Source organism: Sturnus vulgaris, chromosome 4, assembly GCF_052056855.1.
Source record: "Sturnus vulgaris isolate bStuVul1 chromosome 4, bStuVul1.hap1, whole genome shotgun sequence".
NCBI lineage: Eukaryota > Metazoa > Chordata > Aves > Passeriformes > Sturnidae > Sturnus > Sturnus vulgaris.
In genome coordinates, this window is record NC_142246.1 from 46,304,946 (window position 1) to 46,325,329 (window position 20,384).

Genomic DNA, 20,384 nt, shown 5'->3' on the forward strand with positions numbered 1-20,384 from the left:
ACACAAATCTTTCAGAAAGCATTTCAGAAAGTGAGAGCTCACGGCAATCTGAACCTCTTCGTTTTTTTTGACACCATGCACTGTAGAATTACATTCCACATTAATTCCACTGCCACTGCAAAACCACCAGCCCAGCCAGATGACTCCATGCCTGCCAGGCTCCTGGAGCTGCTGAATTCACAGTTCTCCTGGCCCCACACCCGTCCATGCCTTTCCCTTGGATGCTGGCACTGCAAAATCAAAAGACTTCTTATATCTCTGGTGCCCATGTCCCTGGCAGAGAAGTGGTCCACCTTGCATGTCCTCTCCCCAAGGATCTGGTAGCTGGATGGGAAATGAAAGCGTGGGAAGGCATCCCCGGGCCTCACGGACAGTCCAGAAAAATTGGATTAGTTACCCAGTGTGCAACAAGCCAGTAGTTACACACCTGAAAGAGACATTGCTTATTCTCTCTAGAGCTCCCTCAAAGGAGCTTGTAGCCAGGTGAGGGTCGGCCTCTTCTCCATGGTAACAAGTGACAGGACAAGAAGATTTGGTCTTACGTTGTGCCAGCACAGGTTTAGGTTGGACATTAGGAGGAATTTCTTCACAGAAGGGGTGATTTGACACGTGAATGGGCTGATCGGGGGGGGGGGGCGGGGGTGGCTGGAGTCACCATCCCTGGACATGCTTAAGGAAAGGCTGGATGTGGCACTTGGTGCCATGATCTGATTGACAAGGTGGTGTCCGGTCATAGATTGGACTCGATGGTCTGAGAGCTCTTATCCAACCTCACTGATTCTGTGATTCTACGATTTATTTCAGAGTTGCACAAGCCCGGGAGCTGGGTGCTGTCCCACAAGTCCGGCCCGCCGACTATCAAAATTTTTTACTGTATCGACATTCTAGCAATCAGCGGCATTAATGTTCCCAAGCACAGTTTATTGCCAGCATTGAATACGACGCCCGGAGCCCCTTGAGGACCGCCCCCCTCCCCCAATGGCGCCCGGCACCGGCCTGACGTCACTTCCGGGGCCGCGAGGCCGCCTCTCCCGGCCGCGCTCCCCATGGCGGCGGCGGGGGCTGGCGGGATGGGCGGCGGCGGCGCCTCGGCGGCGCTGGGCGACGGCGGCGTCATCGACTACTCGGTGCACGAAGCGTGGAACGAGGCCACCAACGTGTACTTGCTGGTGGTGCTGGCTAGCCTTGCCCTCCTCGTCTACGCGCGGCGGTGAGAGGAGGCCCGGGTGGGGGATCCCGCGGGGCCCCCGCGTGGAGGGGCGACACCTCTCACCGCCGTGCACCCTCCTCACAGGAACAAGAGGAGGATAATGCGCATCTTCACCCTGCCCCCGGCTGCCGAGACGCCACCCGAGCCCAACTTCTACGACAGCGTGAAGAAGATCCGCCTGCGGCAGCAGCTGGAGATGTACTCCATCGGTAAGTCAGAGGGAATAGGGGGCTCCCCCTCGCCTCCGGGCTACTGGGGGCCGTTCCTAAAAGGGCCTTCGAGCCTTCCTCGAGGGCTTCGAGCCCCTTCCGAGGGGCTTCCTTGAGCCTTGTGCAGTGGGAACGCCCCCGGTCCTGTGGCACCATGCGAGCAGGGGCTCTGCAGCAGCCAGGGCCGCAGGACTGGTGCGTGAGGAAGTACGAAGCGAGGGAGCGGCTGTGCAGTTATCCTGAAGCAAATGTCAAAACGAATCCCATGTTACGCTTTGAAACAGCTGAGAAGGTCTGGATGTTGTCAAAACGCGGACAGATTTGTAAAAGTTGAGAGGACTGTGGAATCATGAGTAAGACAAACACATAAACTGAAAATACATGAGAATTTTACTGTATCAACAAGTGTTGCTGCTCCCATCTTAATGCTGAAGATCAGGATGGAGGCAGGAAAGATCCCGATGCCCCTGATATTCCAGTGGTCTAATTCAGAGAAACACATGACCTTGCATCACATCTGCCCTACGTGCATGCTTAGAGGAAATACGGCAAAAAAAACCCTTTAGTGATCTGAAACCACCTTTTAAATGCAAAGACTTGATGTAAAGATTCTTACAGCAGGCCATTGCATTCTGTAGGAACAAAATTTGATGTTCTTCCTACAGCAGAATGCCTGCTGGCATTTGCTGATGGTGTTTATACCACTTCACACAACTCTTTGATCTCCCTTTGCCTTGCTAACCAGATTAATTTTGAAGTCACTGTAATTGTTAGCTTGTGGCTTGTATATTGTGGAGGAGATGAGAAATGCGGACATCAGCCTTGTGAATATTGAGTCGTTTAGGTCATTTGTAATAGAACTTATGAAGCCATAGCCTTTAATTTTATTTTAATAAAAGGACCTGAATGGAATCATAGTACTCTGCCGTTGATTTACTGACCTTTTGCTGTGACTCCACTGTTCAATATTTATGAGGTCATATGCTGAAGGCGAAGTTCCACATGGTGACTGAAACTTCCCCTTGTGTGGCTGAAATTAGGTTCTCTGATATTACGTCATTTTCTTGATTGTTGTCATAGTTACGTGAATAGATATAAAAATATATGTGTGTGTATATATATACATGTATGTAATAAATAATAGAATAATAGTAATAATAGTAATAATAATATAAAATAAATTGTATAATCGGTGTTGATTGGTGTTTATTTTTTTCAGCAAGGAAATATGAACAGCAGCAGCAGCAGCAGCCACCAAAACAGACTGAAACCGTACAGCTCTCAGTGGAATGAAGCCCACAGTTCTGTAGGAACTCAGGACATATATCCAGTGCTGATTTTAAGAGTCGATGTGGAGCTATTTTCAATGCTTTTTAATTGGTACATAGCTGAAGGCAATGGGGAAAGGCAGGGGCCTGTCCCTAAAACTTTGTTCTTAGTAGCTTTTCTCTGAGCCCTTGTGAGGCAAAGTGCCCATTGGAACATTCAGCACAGGGCAGACCTGCTCAGAGCAACCTGAGGGTAGGGAAGTGCAGTCTTACCAATGTCTGAAATTATTTCTCTCTGCTAGCACCTTGGAAGTCAGCTCCTACCTTGTCTGGCAACAGCACCCGAGAGAAAGCAAGGCAGTACCTATCTGCCTGGAAACTCTTGTATTCCTTGATCATGAATTGTTGAATTTGCTGAATACAGTCACTAAGTCTGAATGAAGGCACTGTGGCCGTACTGTCTGGTGAAGGTGAACAGCTCTGCGAGCCCAGAGTGTCACTGGTGGTAGTGCAGAAAAGTTCTGCTCTCTGGCTTTGTTTATTGTTGTGTATGCAATACTGTGAACCTTTCCTGGAGAAACTTTTGATAAGTACACAGTGAACTACAAATCTAGAAGACACTTAAAGCCACTACTCTAATGTCAATAGCAAGGGTGGTTAGCTTAATTTAGTCAAATTGCTGCAAAGAATGGGTCTGTCTTTAAAAATCTGTATAAGCAGGTTACAGATTATCCAGAAGAGACTTCACACTGCAGTTACTTTTTCTTTCTAGGCAAAGAAAGTCAGTTAATTGAAAGGATTCTGCAGAAATTACTTTTTAATAAAAGCATCTAATCGTGAAAACTACTTGAAGACGTATCATTCCTAAGGTTACACAATTGGAGTTAGCTAAGTGATGAACAAACAGCACCGTGCTGGGACTTCATGTCCAGAGGTTTTTGTCTATTCTGTGCTGAAATATAAGAGCAATGGTGAGCACCACTGCGGTTACATTTGGATACTAAGAAACCTGGCTTTGAGTACTAAATTTTACTATATTGAACTGATCTGTAGGGGACAGACACTGGGCCGAACTGAAAGTGGCAGAAGGCTCAGTGGGTTTGCCCGTGAAAAGGCTCCTTTGGGTGAAGGGTGGCCCCCTGTGGCAGCCTGTAACTGCAGAAAACGGGGGGTCACTCCGCGGGGCCGAGGGCTGGCGGCCACGGGGAGCGGGGCGGGCGCGGAGCCCCGGGGCTGCTGGTGCCGTGTCCTTCCCACGTTACTCTGCCCGTGTGACGACCCCGCTCCGCAACACGTACCCGTCACTCGGCGGGGTTTACGAGGCACAGAAATCCACGCCCGCCAGAGCTCCCCGGCCGCGGGGGAACTCCCGGACAGCATCCCCGTCCACCCCCCGGAAACGGCACCGTTTCCCCTTCGTGCGACCTCACTTCCTCCCGCGCTTCCGTCTCCGGGACGCGCCGGCTCCCGCTGTTGCCGCTGTTGCCGCCGCTGCTGCCGCTGCTGCTGCTCGGAGGCCGGAGGCGCCCGCCGGGCGGTGAGTGGGGCCGCGCCGCCCGAGCCCCCGCCGTCCCCCGCACCCCATCCTCGCCAAGGGGAGGGGAGGGGGCGCCTCACTGGACGCCGTGGAGGGGCGGGAAGGGGTCGCCCGAGGAGAAAGCACGGTCGGGGGCGGAGAAGGGGTGTCCGGATTCGGCTCCATTCCCGCGGGAGGGTTGCGTGCCGCCGCCAGGCCGGGCGGGCTCTCCGCTCCGTCCTCTTCGGGAGTGTTCCCCGCGTGTCCCGTGGCCGGGTTCCCGCCGCGGGCACCGCAGCGATGTCCTGGTACGGGGGCTCGTGGCTGTCCGGATAGCTGAGCCCTCCCTCCTTCCCACCGGCCCTGCCCAGCCGGGCGGGCAGGCAGGGAACGGATCCTTTCCAATGGCGCATCTCCGCCGGCGCCCCTGCCCGCCGCAGCCGCTCGGTGCGGCTCCGCTCGCTTCAGTGGAGCAGCATGGCAGAATGAACCCGCGCCTTGCCGCTTACCCAGCACAGTCGTCTTTCGGGCTGCAGATAATAATTTCACGATTTGCCTCTCAGCTCAGCTGAAAGTGCCGTGAAGGGCTTAGAAATCTGGAGCAGTGTGCGGCTTCGTTTGTATTCATGGACCTGGGGCAGTGGCACGAGCATCTCAAACTTACTTTTCCAGAACAAAACGCTTGTAAGGAGAAGTACCAAAAGCAAAAACTTTTCCAAGATCCATGCCTCTTGCATGTGCTAGGTTGTTCGAAGTATGCTGCTTGAGCCATGAACGAGGGGCGGGTCATGGTTTGTTTTCCTGGCAAGTGCAGCCATGGAAGTTCTGTCCCAGTGAAGCTATACACTGTTCTGCAGGAGGGTTTATGTTTTCAGCTGTACAGTACAAGTATGTATTGGGACAGAAGGTGTAGTCAGCTTTTGAAATTTTACCTCAAATGTCTGCACTGATTTTTATCTGTTAATTCACGATTCTAAAAGCAAAGGCAGATAGGGTAGAGAGACAATAGTTTTTTGTGGGGTTTTTTTTCATCCATTTTTAGTAGTCAGGCTTATAAGCATGCATGGGAGCAGATTCTCAAACTCTCATGGAACTTTTTTCATGAAGAATTTTGGATGTCTTGCATGGGGAAAGTTTATGACCTAACAAAAATTGGGCCAAAGTTATCTTCAGTTACATTTATTTTTGGGAATGCTGTACAGGGGGAGCTGTTTATAGCTTACCCAATACTGTTTAAAAATCTGTTATGATGTGTGGATTTAGTGTCTGATCACATGAAGCATGTGAGGGAAGGCTTTCTAAGCAGTTAAAACTTTACATCTGTAAGATACTGCAGAAAATCATTAACAAGTTGCTCTCAATTATAACTTCAAAGTTTTTGAGAATCTGACCACTCCGTTGTCTCGATGTGAACTGCTAAATGTCAGATCTTTGTAAATGCAGTCTTCAGATGGCATTACAACCATGACTCTATAATCTTATGTGAAAACTATAATCTTTTGTGAAGTGGTGAAAAAGTCATGTCTCTCCTGGTAACCCAAAGTGTGACTGGCTAGGATTTTTACTCAGTGCTGTACAGAAGATCAAAGGTTTTTGGACAGAGCTGTATAAATTCTATGACAAGGCTTAAGAGGGTCTTAAATATTTAAGCTATGTTTTTGTTTAAAGAAGATGTCGTGAACTCTGAGGGCCTTGTAGTGAAAATATCCTCCCCTGTGCCATGAGTATTTAGAGTTTCAGTCCAGTGTTACGTGCCTGGATAGTATGAACTGGTATGTGCAGGCCAAGCCCAGATGAGAATCTATCCTGCAGCAGTTGCCATGATGCCTTATAACGAGTCATAGGATTTAGGAATTTCAGCGGAGTGATGCTCGAGTGGTCCTAAACTTGCTCTCACACTTCCCTTCCAAACTTGCCTGATCCATTGAAAAGACCCACAGAAGAAGCCTTTGCTTTACCACTAGGTACTGCTGATGCCAGTAGAAGCTCTGAAAATGGGGAGAAGATGCCAGTGCTTTTATCTGAGGACAGTTTGCAGGGAAACTTCTTCAGTGTAATGCAAAAGTATTAATTGAGAATATTCTAACCAGTGATGAATCTTTCTGTAATTTATGTTTTGCATATATGATTAAACAGCATTGGCCAAAAGCCTGGTGACAGCACAGGGCTCTGGAATGTTTCCCTGTTGCCTGGGCAGTTTATTCATGTTAGCTTACTTCCGTGAGCTTAATCGCTCCTTTTAAAGTCCTCCTGAACTCAGGAGTGCCGCTGCTATTGAGCAAGATGAAATTATACACGCTGCAAGGAGAAAGGTGGGGATGTTGCAGCTTAACATCACTTTCCGAGGAATTGAAAAGATTTTACCCCAGCCCTAATTTCTGCATTAAAGAGATTGAAAATTGTCATTGCATGTCTTCTTCAACAGGGAAGCAGCATGTTGTTAGAAAACGTGTTATTAAATCCATTATGTCTTTGGCCTGTTATGCCTAAAGAGCAGCAGCAGTTGGAGGAGGCTTGCTGACAAAGTGGAGTCTTCAGTCATGGTTGCTTATGCTCCAGATCAGAAGCAGTGATCAAAAGGCGTTCCCTTTCTCCTCCAAACACTTAAACTGTGTTTTAGTCATGGTAAGGAACTTGGGTGTTGTTTATTAACAAAGTCACTCAAACAAAAGGCAGCACTCGATCTTGTCCTTGAGACTGAGCTGCCTCTGAAGAGCAGAAGGTTTCAGTGCCTCAGGCCCTCAAGAACGGAGGTAAGATCCTTCACTTTGCAGCCCCAATCTGTTGTGCCATAAAAGTTAAGGGCTATGATCCAGTTTTTTGTGGTCCAACAAGCTCCACCAGAAATTGGCATTGCCTGGGTCGAGGGGACTCCCTGCTGGCTGAGGGAGAGATATGGAGGATGACCAGAGGTACTGACTGCTGGCAGAGCAGCCTAGAGCCAGCACAATGTCTTTTGAGGAATCTGACATTAGGGAGTGGAAATTGGTGCTGCGTCTTCTGTAATAGAAGGCAAGAAGAGAGGAAAAAAGAAAGACACACGTACTGTTAGGAGCAAAAGGCTCATGATTTTTTTAGGCAGAAAAACCCTGCCTTAATTAGTTTTTCCCCAAGTCTCTGATAAAAAATGGCTGACAAAACTTCACAGTGCTCAGCTGTCTCTGTGAAATCTGTGTTTGCATTGAAAAGACTAAGAATCTTTGCCTTATTTTTACAAGGAATATCTAAGCTTTGGGTGTTACTTTAATAAAAATAATTCCTGATCTTTTTATGGAATATCTAAACTCTGGGTGTTACTTTAATAAAAATAACTTCAAATTCCAAGATTAACAGAATTGCTAAAAGGAATTAGTGCTCAATATGAAAAACAATAAACTAACTTTGGAATTTCTGAACCAAGCCCTCAAAGGCAATTTGTGGCAAAACTCCAGGAAAAAGCCCTCATTTTTATAAAATAGCTGTATATCTTGTTTCTCAGTTATATCTAGGCACGGCTTTGAAAAGTGATTCTCCCCTCACAGATGCCTAGGAATGAGATGTTTTAAGAGAATTTGATTTAATTTTAATCTAGCAGTAAAATGAATTAATCTTCAAAAGGGGCTGTTCAAATTTGGGACTGAAACTGTACTCTGAGAAAATACATTTGCATGTCTGAAGAAGAACTTAGATCCTGAGTCTGAGAAGGAGTAGTCCCCTTCAGTTTCTGCCAGGCTGTCAGACTCGGCTGGAACTGGTTTTGGATATCCATGATGTATAAAATGCACACGTGGATCTACAGCTTGCTCCTGAGAAAGACCATGGTTTTGATAAACTAATAGAAACATTTGTAATTTTTGTAATGGAGTAGAACAGGTATTTTGAAAAGAATCAGCCAACAGGAGGGCTTTATTACTTTCCAAAATGTCCTGTGGATCATCTTGGAAACATGGTTTATAATATGCTCTTGACTGACAGCGTAGGGTGCAAGGTGTAAATTCCTGAGCAGGAAAGATGTATGTGGGTTGTGCAATGGGATACTCCATGTGATGTCGTTATTTATGGTGCTTCTCTCAGATGTCTTTCTGGGACTCAAACAGCTGCTGTGAACTTTACCCAGCACCGAGCACTAGGTATGTTTGAATGACTATTTTGCTGTTGCTTGGATCATGGTGATAAGCAGTACAGAGCCAGGTTCTGTGACATTGGTTGAAAGAACACAGCAGAACTTTTTATGGTTGATGGAAAGCTTGCTGGGAGAGAAAAGTGAGATTATCATCTTCCATAGCTTTGCCTGGTGGACATCAAGGAGTGGTAGTTGAAGGCAACCCATTTCTTTCTGCTGTAATATGGAAGGATGGGTAGACTGACAGAAGAGGAAGAGTTGCTTTTTCTTTTCAGGGAAAGGTCAGAAGGTTAGAGGCAGAGGTGCAGGTTTACCTCTTCATGACTGTGTTGTTAAATGGCAGGAATCATTGTTTGCAAGGAACTTTTCCTTGCTTTAGTAAAGAGCTGTGGGTTGTCATGTGTTTTGATATGTGGCAGTGCTGTTGTTAAACAGATCCAAATCTACAGTCAGATAAGGAATAATTGATGTTTTTAGCTCAACTAAATAACTGAGTTCACATGATCTGTAAGTGGCCATCAGGTTTTTTCTTAGGCAAAGTATGTACTGCTTGTATTGTGCATTTACTTAAAGCTAATTTTATCACAACAGATTGAGAATTCTATCTACCAAAAATACCTTAGTTGTGTCCGTTAAAAGTCTCCTTACCCAAAGTCTGTTTCTGTGTGTGACAAACAGAAAATGTCACTTCTTTTTGACTTCATAGCCAGTAATGACCCCAAAGTGGTGAAAGCATTGCACTCTGTGCCTCCGAGATTACTTTTGCCACTGCTGATGGGAGAATTGTTCTATATCATTATTGTCTTCCCTTTCAACCTCAGCACATTCTGGAAGGCCGAAAGCAAACCACTTGCTGGCTGATCAGAGGTTCTGGCGGTGCTGGTATGGCAGTGCTCTGAACCTTGTGGCTTGGACCACTCCTTGAACATTGCCTAAGAGCATTGTACAAGTACCCAGCTCAGTATATTCCTCTTAGACGTGTGAGACTGAGGAGCAGGAAAGCATTTATTGCCGCTTGGAAAGAAAGTGTCAAGATCCTTGCTCTGAAACAGTTTCTAAGACCGCTGTAGCTATTAAACAGCATGGAGAGGTCCTTGAGAAATATGCAAAACGACAATTTTGGTGCCGTTTTGAGACCTGTCACTTTATTGACTAATCAGTCTCTGATACTCAAATAGAGAAAAAAGTTGCATGTGTTTGGATTATTTAATGAGGTAGCTGTTGTCAAAGTGATGCCTGTTACCAGCTCTGTTAGTGCTATTTTGATTATTAAAGAACTCTGTTTGTTTTTGGACCATAAGCTGCAACAGGCTTTTTCTCTCACCCTCTTGCTTGCCTGAAGATTGTTCCAAAGAGAGATGAAAGAGTGCAATTTTCATTTTGGTTGAGGCAAAGAAGTATTCTCTTACCATAACTCACCAGTTCCAAGCCTGTAATCACAGCATTTGTGGTAAAACAGTGATGACTATGTGGTATTTCTCACAAATGCTGTAAAAACTCTGTCATCTCCTTGGGAGGCCATCTTCCCATGAGATACCAGCCTTTCTCTCTTTCTTTCCTGAAGACTTTCACACTGAGAACCTGGGGCCTGGAGTCCAAAGTTTTAGCTTCAAAGGCTTGGAGAGGAAAATGCAGCCCAAGTAATGACTGAAAGCAGGGCTGTGTTTCAGGAAGACAAGAGGATCCAGAACGTCAAGTGTGCTTTAAGAGTCTCCCTTTATTGACTGCTGCTTGCATATATATTTTTTTTTGCCCACCAAGCTTTTGTTGAATGAAGATGTGGTTTTATACCTTGATGCATGTTGCAGACGTTGTATGAGCAGAAACAGCAGAGAGCTCTGGAGCTTTAATAAGTACTTGGTGTAATAGTCGTGATGAACGTGCCATGAGCTCATCCATAAGGAACAAAAGTAGTGACGTAGGCTTATGCACAGGGGAGCCTGCGGCCCACAAGAACATCAGCTAAGAAGAAAATGGTATTGGTGTTGCATGGTTGGGTCCTGTTGCTCTTTATTCAGGCATGGAGATGAGAGGGCAGTTCTTTGCTGAGAGATTCTTATACAGCCCTTAAAAAGCTGAGCATAGTATGCTTATTGTCTGTTCTAAGTAAATTTATCAGAATCTTGAAGGGGTGGTTCAAAGTGCACAGCATAGAGCAAAACATCTTGCTTATAAAAGTGGCAGCTCTGTAGTGGAAAACATCAAAAAAGTGAGCTTGCAAGATCTAGAAGAGGGTAGGGCCTAATGAAATTTTGGTGAAACTCCCAGCTTTCATCCAGATCCCAGAAATGTAGCTTAAAGAAATGTTGCTAGATATCTGATAGAAGTTGCTCAGTTGCTGGCTAGAAGATCCTCAGATTGTGTGCTCCTGTCCTGTCACAGGGCATAGTGTGGCATGCAAATTTATGGTGCAAGGCAGGCTGGAGCTCTTGGAAAGGGAACAGAGGTGGTTAATGGCTATGCTATTTCCCATAGTGCAAGAACAAAGGGATATTTAAATGACATTAGGCATAAATACACCACACGATATTACCAAGGGCAAAAGTTTAGTTGGATTCCAAGCAGACTTGGGCATTTATATATATAATGACAATGTCCAGAGTTGCTGTAAATAGGATTAAAAATAAATTAAGTACATAAACCTTCATGCTAATTGATGAGGTCAGGAAAGAATTTCCCTTTTGGGGGAATTACATCATTGTTCACTACCTGAGCTGTTCCACCTTCTGAAGCATCTAGTCCTGATCACAGGAGGCAGGATTCTCAAACAAATGGACCAGCAATCTGACCTGTTGTGCTAGGGCTTTGCTTACCCTACCTGGGTATGATCTTGTTGAAAGGGTTTGAGAAGCATATTTTTTAGTGTTTCTAGGGTTCTTAGAGGCCACCTGTGCTGCTGTGCACCCGTACGTCTGCTTTCCAGATTCTCACTGATGAAACAAGACAGCTGTTGTCCAAGTGCCTTTAATGAATCCTGAGAATTGTCAGCAGCAGCCCACATAGAGATGGAAGATGTGATAGGCTCATAAGGCATTGCTCTGTTGCTCCATAGATTCAAAGGTAGCTTTGTGAGCAGCTGAACTAGTGAAGATAGGACTTCCCTGCAGATTTCTTGGTTTTGGTGGCATTTCAGTACTTTACACATCTTTCCATCTTTCTCTCTTTTCATTACACACCAGTGCTGTCACCATCCCTGATTTTCCCAACAGCAGAGTGCCGAGAGCAGCTTCTCACTGCCTTGTCGTTAGTTCTTGGGTATATTTAATCAAAACATGCTGTCTCCATGATGTTTGAGAACCAGACGTGTTGCTCAGAGGGCTGCCTTGGTTGCTTACTTTGCAAGTCTGCTGTAGGAATTGAGCATCTCTGAAATCTCTGTGCTTTTGCATGAGATTAGGTTGAAATTTGCCTTATAGTTTACATTTCTATGCATGGAACAATCAGTATGATTGTGTAACTATTGTTTCTTTGGGAAACAAGGAACATTTTCAGTCTTGCAAGCAAGTCACTGTAGAATATTTTTCTCTCAAAGCAATTAGGTGTATGAAGAGTTACACCAAATAATTGAGGCGTGTGTACTTTTAAAACACGCACTGTTTAATCTTTTAAGATTTTCCCCAAGGTATAAGGGGAAGGCTTCCTTGCCAAAACACTGTAATTGAGTTAACATTCTGGGAAGTTTCTGTGTTTTGTCACTGAGCTACAAAGCTTCAGGACTTCTGTTACTGAGCTTCTGCTGGTGTTGGAAGGAAGGAAGATCAAAGTTAGAAGTACCAGCCTGCCAGTAAATTGTCTCTTCAAAAGAAAACTAAAAATTCCTCGGTTGCTTCAGGTGGCAGCCAGCATCAGATCTTTTTGACAATTATTAACCTTTTTCTGCAGTTCTCTTGAGAACAGTGAGCAGCCTGGATGTCTTGTGTAGACATCTGATTAACAAGTGAAGATGTCAATAACAGATTGAATTACTTGTCCTTACTTAATTTCTGCTGCTTAGAGAGAATGTGGAGTTATGATGACTATGGAACAGTAAAATTATAGTTTGTGTTTCTTGTATACAGTGATCATCATGATAAAAGATTAAGAATCACTGTGGTGTAAAATAATTGGATGGTATATATATTATAAAATAATTCTGGATATCCTGACATCTGGACATTTGTAGCTTCCTCAGCTTTACTGCTTTTGAAAGCTTTTAAGCTCTTGAAATCTGTGATAGTTACCTTTCCTGAGTAGGCAGTAGCATATCTCAGTAGCAGGCATGATCACTGAGGCATGAGCTTTCAGGACTGTCTGCTGCTTCCTAAGTACTTTTGAGGGTCAGGACTTAATCAAGAGTTCAGAACTGGGGGAATATGTATTTTTCTTCAACATGTAATCCCAGCACAGCAAATGTATTTGTGTCCAGTTACTTAAAAGCAGGTTTCTCTGCAATACCCAGAACACTCTCAGAGGCCTTCTTGCTTTGACTGTCTAAGGCTCAGTTATCTTCTCAGCTGTGATGTGCAAGAAGCAAAGCCAAAACATTGTGCTCTATCCTTATAGCTGTCCCTTATTTCTGCTGTAAGAAAGCCAAAATGAGCCCTGTTTCACAGGGAAGAGTTGGGGAAGGACTACACTATCTTTCTAATTCATGCATGTGGATCATGCTGTCAAGTGTTTTTTCAGAATAAATAAGGATTTTAGATGGGATGTGGAATTCTGAGAAATTTAGGTGGTAGCTGATAAGATGTAGGGTCTGCTCTGCTTCTGGTACGAAGAGGTTTTGATGCTAATGTTTATTTAAAGGTGGCCTTAACCCTAAAAGGGAGAGATAAAATTGGTTTAATGCTTCTATTTTGCTGAGAGCTGGCTGGCAGAATGGTTTTGGTGCCTGCTTATCTGCCCTGAAGGCTTCATGGCTGGGAGGCTGCAGAAATAATTCTCCTGTACCCTCTCATTCAGCATTCAGGCAAAACTGTAAGGCAGGCAGATGGTTTAAGCTGTATCTTTGGACATAAGACGACTGTGTCTCCATTTTGCAGATGAGTCATCCCTTTGCTGTTTTTAAACAGTTCTGCTGTTGGCTTTGGGCCTGCTTGATCCCATTTTGCATGGCAGAAACAGATAGGCCAGTGCCCTCCACCCCAACACCAAATCTTATGACAGGTTGAAAATACTTTAGGCCTTTGTCACCTTGTAGTTAAGCTGCTGTAATGCAGAGAAAGCTTTGTCTTCTCTTGTACCTGAAAAGTGTAAAAACCCACGAACTCTGTGTTGTGGAACTTGTGTAGATTAAGGAGCAATGGGAGAAGTAGAGGAGAGGCTTACTTACATCTTTGTTTTTCATCTAACTTGTGGGCTAGAGCTCTACTTGGACAAATGAGTCCTGGGTAAAGATGACTGGCATCGTTTTCAGTAGCGGGTAGGTCAGCAGATTGGTCAGCAGTTTCTTTTAGTTGAGCTGGCTGCCGCAGACTAGTTCTGCAAGCTTGGCACCGATTAATATTTTCCAAAGTATGTATGGCTAGCTGGTACAGGATTTCTCCTGCTCGTCATGTCAGGATCAGAGGTGCAGATTGGGAGATTGCATTAGTTACCCCATTTTTGGCATGCCATTTTTTGCCAGACTAGGTTTCTAAGCTTTGCACTTGTGAAAGGAACTCTGATTTCCTAAAAGGAACTTGAATGAAAGTTGGGATTTTATTAAAGACACAGAGGCATATTATTATTCATCTTTCATTGCTTCATCCCTGTGATGTTTCCTGTTTTGCTTCTTGAGATACAGGTGTCATGATGAGGAGCTTCTCAGAAACAGAAGTGGATGATGAGTGGAGATGAAGAAATCATACATTTAAGAAGTTGGCTCAAGTTTCCGTTACAGGCATGGAAAGTTTCTGAGACCAAGCCATGTGAGAAGAACATGAGTAAAGAAGAGGGAGATGTAGACCCAGACTTTCTAGAAGGGATTGCAGGATTTGAGAGGACGCTCCACAAACGTCATGTAGTTTTCTTGCTTATTCATTTACCTGCACCCCTGAACTGTAATACTTTGTTTGCATGTCTATTTGGAAGCTGAGAAATTCCCTCACATCTGTGTCTTTAATATAATCATGGCTTCAAGCTTGTTTTAGGAAGAGCAGAACATTACTGTAGTTTTTATTTGTGGATGAGATAGTTGCTGCTTTGTACTTGAAATCAATTTGGGATTTTTTTTTTGTTGAAACATACATTGAATATGGAAAAGCTCAGACCATTACAAAATAGGAAGTTAGAGGTTTTGCTTACATTTAATAAATAGCCTTTGCATAAGGAAGTATGACAACTGGTGCATAGGTAAATGAAAAAAAATAGGCTAGCCCTCTAATTTGAGTAACTTTATAATATATTGTTCTTATGGTGACCTTAGACAGATGTCAGAATCAAATATTAATCAATTTTATGTTTTCTATCTGCCTGTTGTTCAGCAAAATGTTCTAGATAAGATTTCTTGCCAGAGTTGTGGGGTTAAAAGGGCAGATTACTTAGTATTGAGTTAGAAGAGAACTTTTTGGAGAGATACTTCATGGAACAGTCAAGCTGTTCAAAAAACTATCTTGAAAGAAATACTAGCCACGCACTCCAACAAATTAACAATACTGTGAACAGACTTGATTGTAGTAAGTCTCTGATACAAAGTTATTAAGACTTTGACGTATATGTATTTAAAATTTAAAAGTAAATGTATTTTCCTGTATTGAAAAGTATTACTGGTAGGGGTAGGCAAAGAACATCTTTATTTTTCTTATGAACTCCTATCTGGTGTCTTATCCTTAATAAAAGGCTATGGTTATTTTTGTATACTGTCTATTTGGCCTTTAAGAGTATATAATTAGATGGAAGAGTAAAAGCAGTTGTTAAAGGATGGTTTTTTAATGAAAATAGTTTGAAATCATGTAATTTTAGTTTCTTCCAAATAGATGTGATTAGTGTGTTGGAAATAGTTTTACAGTGGATATAAAGGGAACAGTTGAGAGACAGTGGCTGAGAATGTTTTGTAGCTAACAGTTATATTTTTTCAGTCTCTTTACTTAGATATATCCATATAATTGAACTGCTACATCACAATGAGATACAAAAGCTATTTGCACTTTATAATATTTACATTTTTAAATAGGTTTTATTGTACTAATTGATAAGTGAATTGCAATGACTGTGAGAAAATTCTAGCCTATTTTATTACTTTAATAGAAATTTGAATATGGGGTAGTATTGTCTGTATCGTATAAGAATGTTTTAATGGATTTTTAGCTGCTGAAACTGAAATCAATAAACTTTAGCTACTGTTGTTGACTGGAACAAGTAAATCTGCACATTTGTTTTCTTCATGTTACCTGTACCTTTGTGTTTCTCCCAGCATTACTCCTTTCATGGTGTTTGCCCATGAGGCACACTCAGTGTGGGTTCCTGCATGTTCTTGTGGAAGATTTTCTTGATGGAGAACTGTGCATTTGAGTTTGTGCAATTACTCTGTTTTCTGAATATACCGTAGAGAATCTCAGTCAAAATAGAATCCCAGGATTAGAGTAGCCAGTGGATCAGTAATTTTTTACAAATTTTAGATAGATTTTTCTTTAATTGATATTAGTGTTTTAAAGTAGATAGAGAGTGGTCTTCTGCACCCCTAAATTTCACATTTGATTAGTGCATCAGCATATTCCAGATGGAAAGTACATTAGTGAATAATATAGTCCAGGTTCTGGATTACTTAAGAGAATGGAAAGTACTTGTTGCTTAATTGAGAAATTTTTAAAACTGAAAAGGATTATTTTTCTTGTAAAACCATAGTACTTCGGATTTGAAAGAAACAAACTTGTAATATAGCCCAAATTTATTATAATCTATTTAGTTATTAGTATTAAGTGATTAAGATATCTTCATGTCTGCTGAAGTTTTAAAGAAAAAATCAAATTGTGAAAGATATTTGGTTAAAGGCTTAAAGACGATGTTGATTGAAATATTAAGCCCATTTTGGGAGTAATGTATTCCACTGTTTCAGAGCAACTCTTTTCCTCACATAGTTTTATTAATTTGATTGAATTAAATATCTACTTAATTCAAAGTGGAGAAACTGATTGATAGTTGAAGAAATGGCATAATTAATTTTCCCCTTTTTTAATTTATGTGTAGAAGAGATGGAAGAAGAAATTATATGACTTCTGAAGGTCTTGGTGACTAGAAACCATTTTTTATTAATTATAGATTCCTTGATTACTTCCTTAAAGGAAAAAAATACTTTATATTCTTTTTGCCTGTGTAGTCAGTGTTCTTTATTTATATGATTATCTACTAGCTCATTTGTTTTTTTGATAACAGTGGGTAAATTTTCTTTATCAGTATGACAGAGGTAGACCTTGGTCCCTTCCAGGTCTTGCAAGAAATGTACTCTGCATATGTTCTTCTGTATTTCAGAGGACTCTTGACATGGTATGATTGTCATGCATGGCTGCCATAGACTTAATTTGATTTATTTTTGGGGGTTATTTTCTCCTCTTCTGCTTGATTTTTTGAGCTAATTCTGGAATTTGCACCCTTCCTTGGAGTAGTGTGGCTCTTCTCACAGTGCTTGTGTGGAGTGGAGAGGTCTGAGTCAGTGCTATGCCACTCCCATTGTTGGGTTAGTCGTTTTCTTCGAGGGAGATGCATAGTCTAGAAAAGTCCCAGCTTGAGCCATGGTGGGCATAGCAGGATCCTGGCATGACTATCTCTGATTCTCACACCAGAAGGCAGGGAAGAGGGGAGCCCTCTTTCTTCATGGAGTCCCCTTTGCAATTCCTGACCTCTCAGCAGTATCCATTCTGTCTTTTCTCCTGTGGGCAGCCATCGGGCTGCTGAAATGCATCACTGTCATCATTGTGGCTTAGCTAGGAACACCTTTTCCTGAGGATGAGACACAGTAGCCACTGCTGTTTGCTGGTGCCAAGTACTCAAATACATTCTGCTGCCTAATAACTTCTTCTTCCCTACAGCCTATATATCAAGCAGAGAAATTTTTATTTGTTCAAACTCTTTTGGAAGATGAATATGCTTGTCAGTCCATGTGTCCTGTTATCTTGCCCAAACCTTTAGCAAGACTCTTTGTGCTCCACCTGGACATTGGCACTGGACCCACTGGGTTTGCTCCCCAGCCTTCAATGAGAGATAAAGCCTAACTTTTCTCGATCTGCTTCATATGACCACACACCCTTAGGAAGTCCTCTTGAGGTGTTTGCTAAGCCAAGAACCCAGCTTTGGGACACTCTTTGGCATGTTGCAATGACAGTGATTCAATATCTAGCCCATGTGACAAGTCTGTTGCCCACTTCTTTGTTTCAGTAGTATTGTCAACCTACGGTGAAGCTACCAGGATGTTAATGCTGCCTGATAGGTGGAACTCAAGGTATTTGTTTCACCATCATGTTCCTCATGCCTCTAGCAGCAAAGGCTGCAGGACACAGATGTAGACTATTACATGGACTCAAGAACAGAGATCAGCTGCTACTGAACTTTGAGGGGGAAAAGCCTGTTACGTGGCAGATGTCATGCTTTGCATGGTTGCCAGGCAGCCTCCTGGTGTAATATTTGGCTCCTATTCCTGTGAAGCCAAGGTCACAGCTTTCATTGCTGTTTCCTCCTTTATATCTCTATTACTGTAAAGTTCGTAGGGAAAAAAAAAAAAAACAGCAAAATTTCCATTGCCAGAGTGTACTGGCCTCATCTACTTCCATTTACCCCCCATAATCTCTGACACCTCTGTGAGTGTCGTTGTCCCTCCTCCATTTCGTTATACCCTTGGTCCCTTCCTCCTTTTAATTCAGCTAACTAATTTCAGCAGTGCTTGGTCTTCTGTCCTGTAGGCCACACCGATTTTGGAGATTGGCAGTGAGAGCCAGCCGGTGTGGTTTGGCATGTTGGTAGCTACTCACTTACTCCAGCTCTGTTTGAAGAGAGGGAGTTGCTGGGCTCAAGGGAGCTCCAGCCATCTCTTCTGGTTCAAACAGAAGCCTCCACAGTGATTGTTCTCTGAAACCCAAACTGAAATGGAAATGGCAGGCAATCTGAGGCTGGACGTGTCAGGTTTCCTTTATCTGAAAAATTTGCATTGTTGACTTTTGGCAACCACACTCTGGCTTTTCACCAAGGGCATCTTTGCATAAGCCTCTGAATTTGCAAAATGCATATTTTTGGATTGCCACAGGAGTGTTTCATGGGCAGTTTTTATGTTCTGTGTAAAGTCAGTACAAGTCCGTTAGTATTTCAGGATAATGCTCCTTGACTTGTCAGCAGTAGCCAGGGATTTTACAGTACTGTGCCCATGCTGATTGGTTTATTTGGATATGGGTCTAGGGAGGGGAAGATTAGGCTCAGGGTGGCTCAGAACAGCAGCTCACCCTTTTCCTTGGTCTTAGTATGGACCTGGGTATGCTCTAGTTTCTGGTCAATTGGCTGGAATCACAGGCGATGAATCCAGTTCTCTGCTGGCCAAAGCCTTGCTCCTTCACAATTGCTTTGCTGCCTTTGAACTCCTCCTGGCTTGACATGGGCTTGTGCTGTGGTAGGGATTGGAGTCAGCATGGCTCTCCCAGGCCACACAGTGCCCGGAGCCTGTGTCATCCTCTGCGCCAGCCTTGGCCTCCAGCAATTCCACTTGTGGGTTCCCCCCTTTCATTTCCCAGGGCTGGCTCACTCAGTAGACAAGTGTGATCTCAAGCAGAGTCACATGCTGTAACATGGCAGCTCTCCATGCATGCCTGTGCAAGCACAGCTAATTCACCTCGACCACTGGGAGTGGAAGTCCCTTAACTGGGGTGGGATGTCCTCTTTGAGAGCCTGCAAGCTCACTGGATAAAAAAAAAATTTGGATGACAGGGTGACAGAGTTCAGAACCATCAAGAAAGCCCATCTAAGGGGTTCGATTCCTTAGAGCAGAGCAGTTGCATTTAGCATCCCTGAATGCTAAATGACTTCTTAATTTTTATGTCTACTGCATTAAACTTTCCAGAGAGTCCCTGAATTTTTTTTTTTTCAGTGAAACATGGATGCATCTCTTTTGGAGATTATCCTGATAGAATGTTTTGGAGCTTCCTATCCAACATGCAAAAGCAGATGTGCTTCTCTTGGCTTTTTTTAACTTCAACTCTGTTTGCAGCTCTCTGCAGAGCAGGCACTTTGTTGGTATCCAATAAGCATAATAGAACTACCAGAGCACCAAGAAGAGGTGCTGTGTTTGGTAGAGCAGTGTTAAATCTCTGTTAGTCTCAAGGATGTCAGGGCTGATATCCAGGTAATGATTAGCCTGTGGTGTCCTGCTTCAAGCTCCCCATGGTGGAGATGGTCGTGGGGGCCTTCAATACTGGAAAGAAGAGGGTGTTACAAGAGCTGGATTTCTTTGAGGTACGACGGGCTGCCATCTGTCACCCATTTTCATTTCTCCGCATTAATTTTATTTTGTTTATAGATTGAGGGGGAATAAGGGTTCGCAGACAGGGTCAGGGTCTTCAGTTCCAGGTGCTTATGGCTCCCAGTTTTATAGTACCAACAGGTACCTGAGAGCCCAGAAGCTCCTGTGGTTGGTCAGTAACCTTGTTTAAGCTGGCATAATGTAACTGGAACAACATCTTGCAGCTTTTGGATGCTGTTATTGTATTTCTGTTCCTAAATGGACTGACTAAATGTATTTTACAGGCATTCAGGTTCCTATTCTTACAGGGTTTTATGTTAGAAAATTATACCCATTCCCCATTATTTTCTACTCAAAATGTATGTGTTTTAAAATATGAATAATCATTTACATATGTAGCCTTCCAACCTGAATGGCAAAAAAGTCCAATTACATTTGGTATAAAAGTTACACTAAGTTGCAAAATTAACTTTGTTTTAGTGGTCACTGGGAAATGAGAACATGGGTGTCTTTCAGAAAATAGCTGATGCAGAAATGCAAAACAAAGGGGGTTTAAAATTAAATATTTAAACAGGATTTTCCTATTACATTATTTAAGCCTGAATATAAATCTGCCTAGCATGAGTTTGTTGAATGAAACAAGGATCTATCCATTGTGGATTTACCAAAATAAATTACAATTAA

The 20,384-nt window shown here is 43.3% G+C and overlaps 2 protein-coding genes across 10 annotated transcripts in view; both read left to right on the forward strand.

Moving 5' to 3' along the window:
• Positions 1–1,007: 1,007 nt before the first annotated feature.
• On the forward strand, positions 1,008–15,619 carry SMIM19 (small integral membrane protein 19). Of its 5 annotated transcripts, none has more exons than XM_088163823.1 (3): positions 1,008–1,210; positions 1,295–1,419; positions 14,070–15,619. In XM_088163823.1, the coding sequence occupies exons 1-3, from the start codon at positions 1,047–1,049 to the stop codon at positions 14,120–14,122; spliced, it is 342 nt and encodes a 113-aa protein (XP_088019949.1). In that variant the 5' UTR covers positions 1,008–1,046; the 3' UTR covers positions 14,123–15,619. The 5 variants fall into 5 exon arrangements, with proteins under 5 accessions (XP_088019949.1, XP_088019948.1, XP_088019947.1 ...); XM_088163822.1 differs by lacking the exon at positions 14,070–15,619 and adding an exon at positions 1,598–2,613 and having other exon boundaries at positions 1,009–1,210; XM_088163821.1 differs by lacking the exon at positions 14,070–15,619 and adding an exon at positions 1,595–2,613 and having other exon boundaries at positions 1,010–1,210.
• The window catches only part of SLC20A2 (solute carrier family 20 member 2), a 57,826-nt gene continuing 41,567 nt past the window's right edge, over positions 4,126–20,384 (forward strand). For 3 of the 5 annotated variants that reach the window (XR_015803279.1, XM_088163818.1, XM_088163814.1), the window contains exon 1: positions 4,128–4,224. The gene's annotated coding sequence lies outside the window, so the exon portion shown is untranslated. Of the gene's footprint in view, positions 4,225–20,384 lie in introns of all 5 variants that reach the window. The other 2 variants (XM_014878324.2, XM_088163815.1) reach the window with 2 other exon arrangements.

Excerpts from the sequence above, each read along its gene's own strand:
- SMIM19 (XM_088163820.1), top strand. The coding sequence starts at position 1,047 with ATGGCGGCGGCGGGGGCTGGCGGGATGGGCGGCGGCGGCGCCTCGGCG. Across the intron at positions 1,211-1,294 it reads CTCCTCGTCTACGCGCGGCG|GAACAAGAGGAGGATAATGC; the intron begins GTGAGAGGAGGC and ends CCCTCCTCACAG. Across the intron at positions 1,420-1,583 it reads GCTGGAGATGTACTCCATCG|GGGCTCTGCAGCAGCCAGGG; the intron begins GTAAGTCAGAGG and ends CCATGCGAGCAG.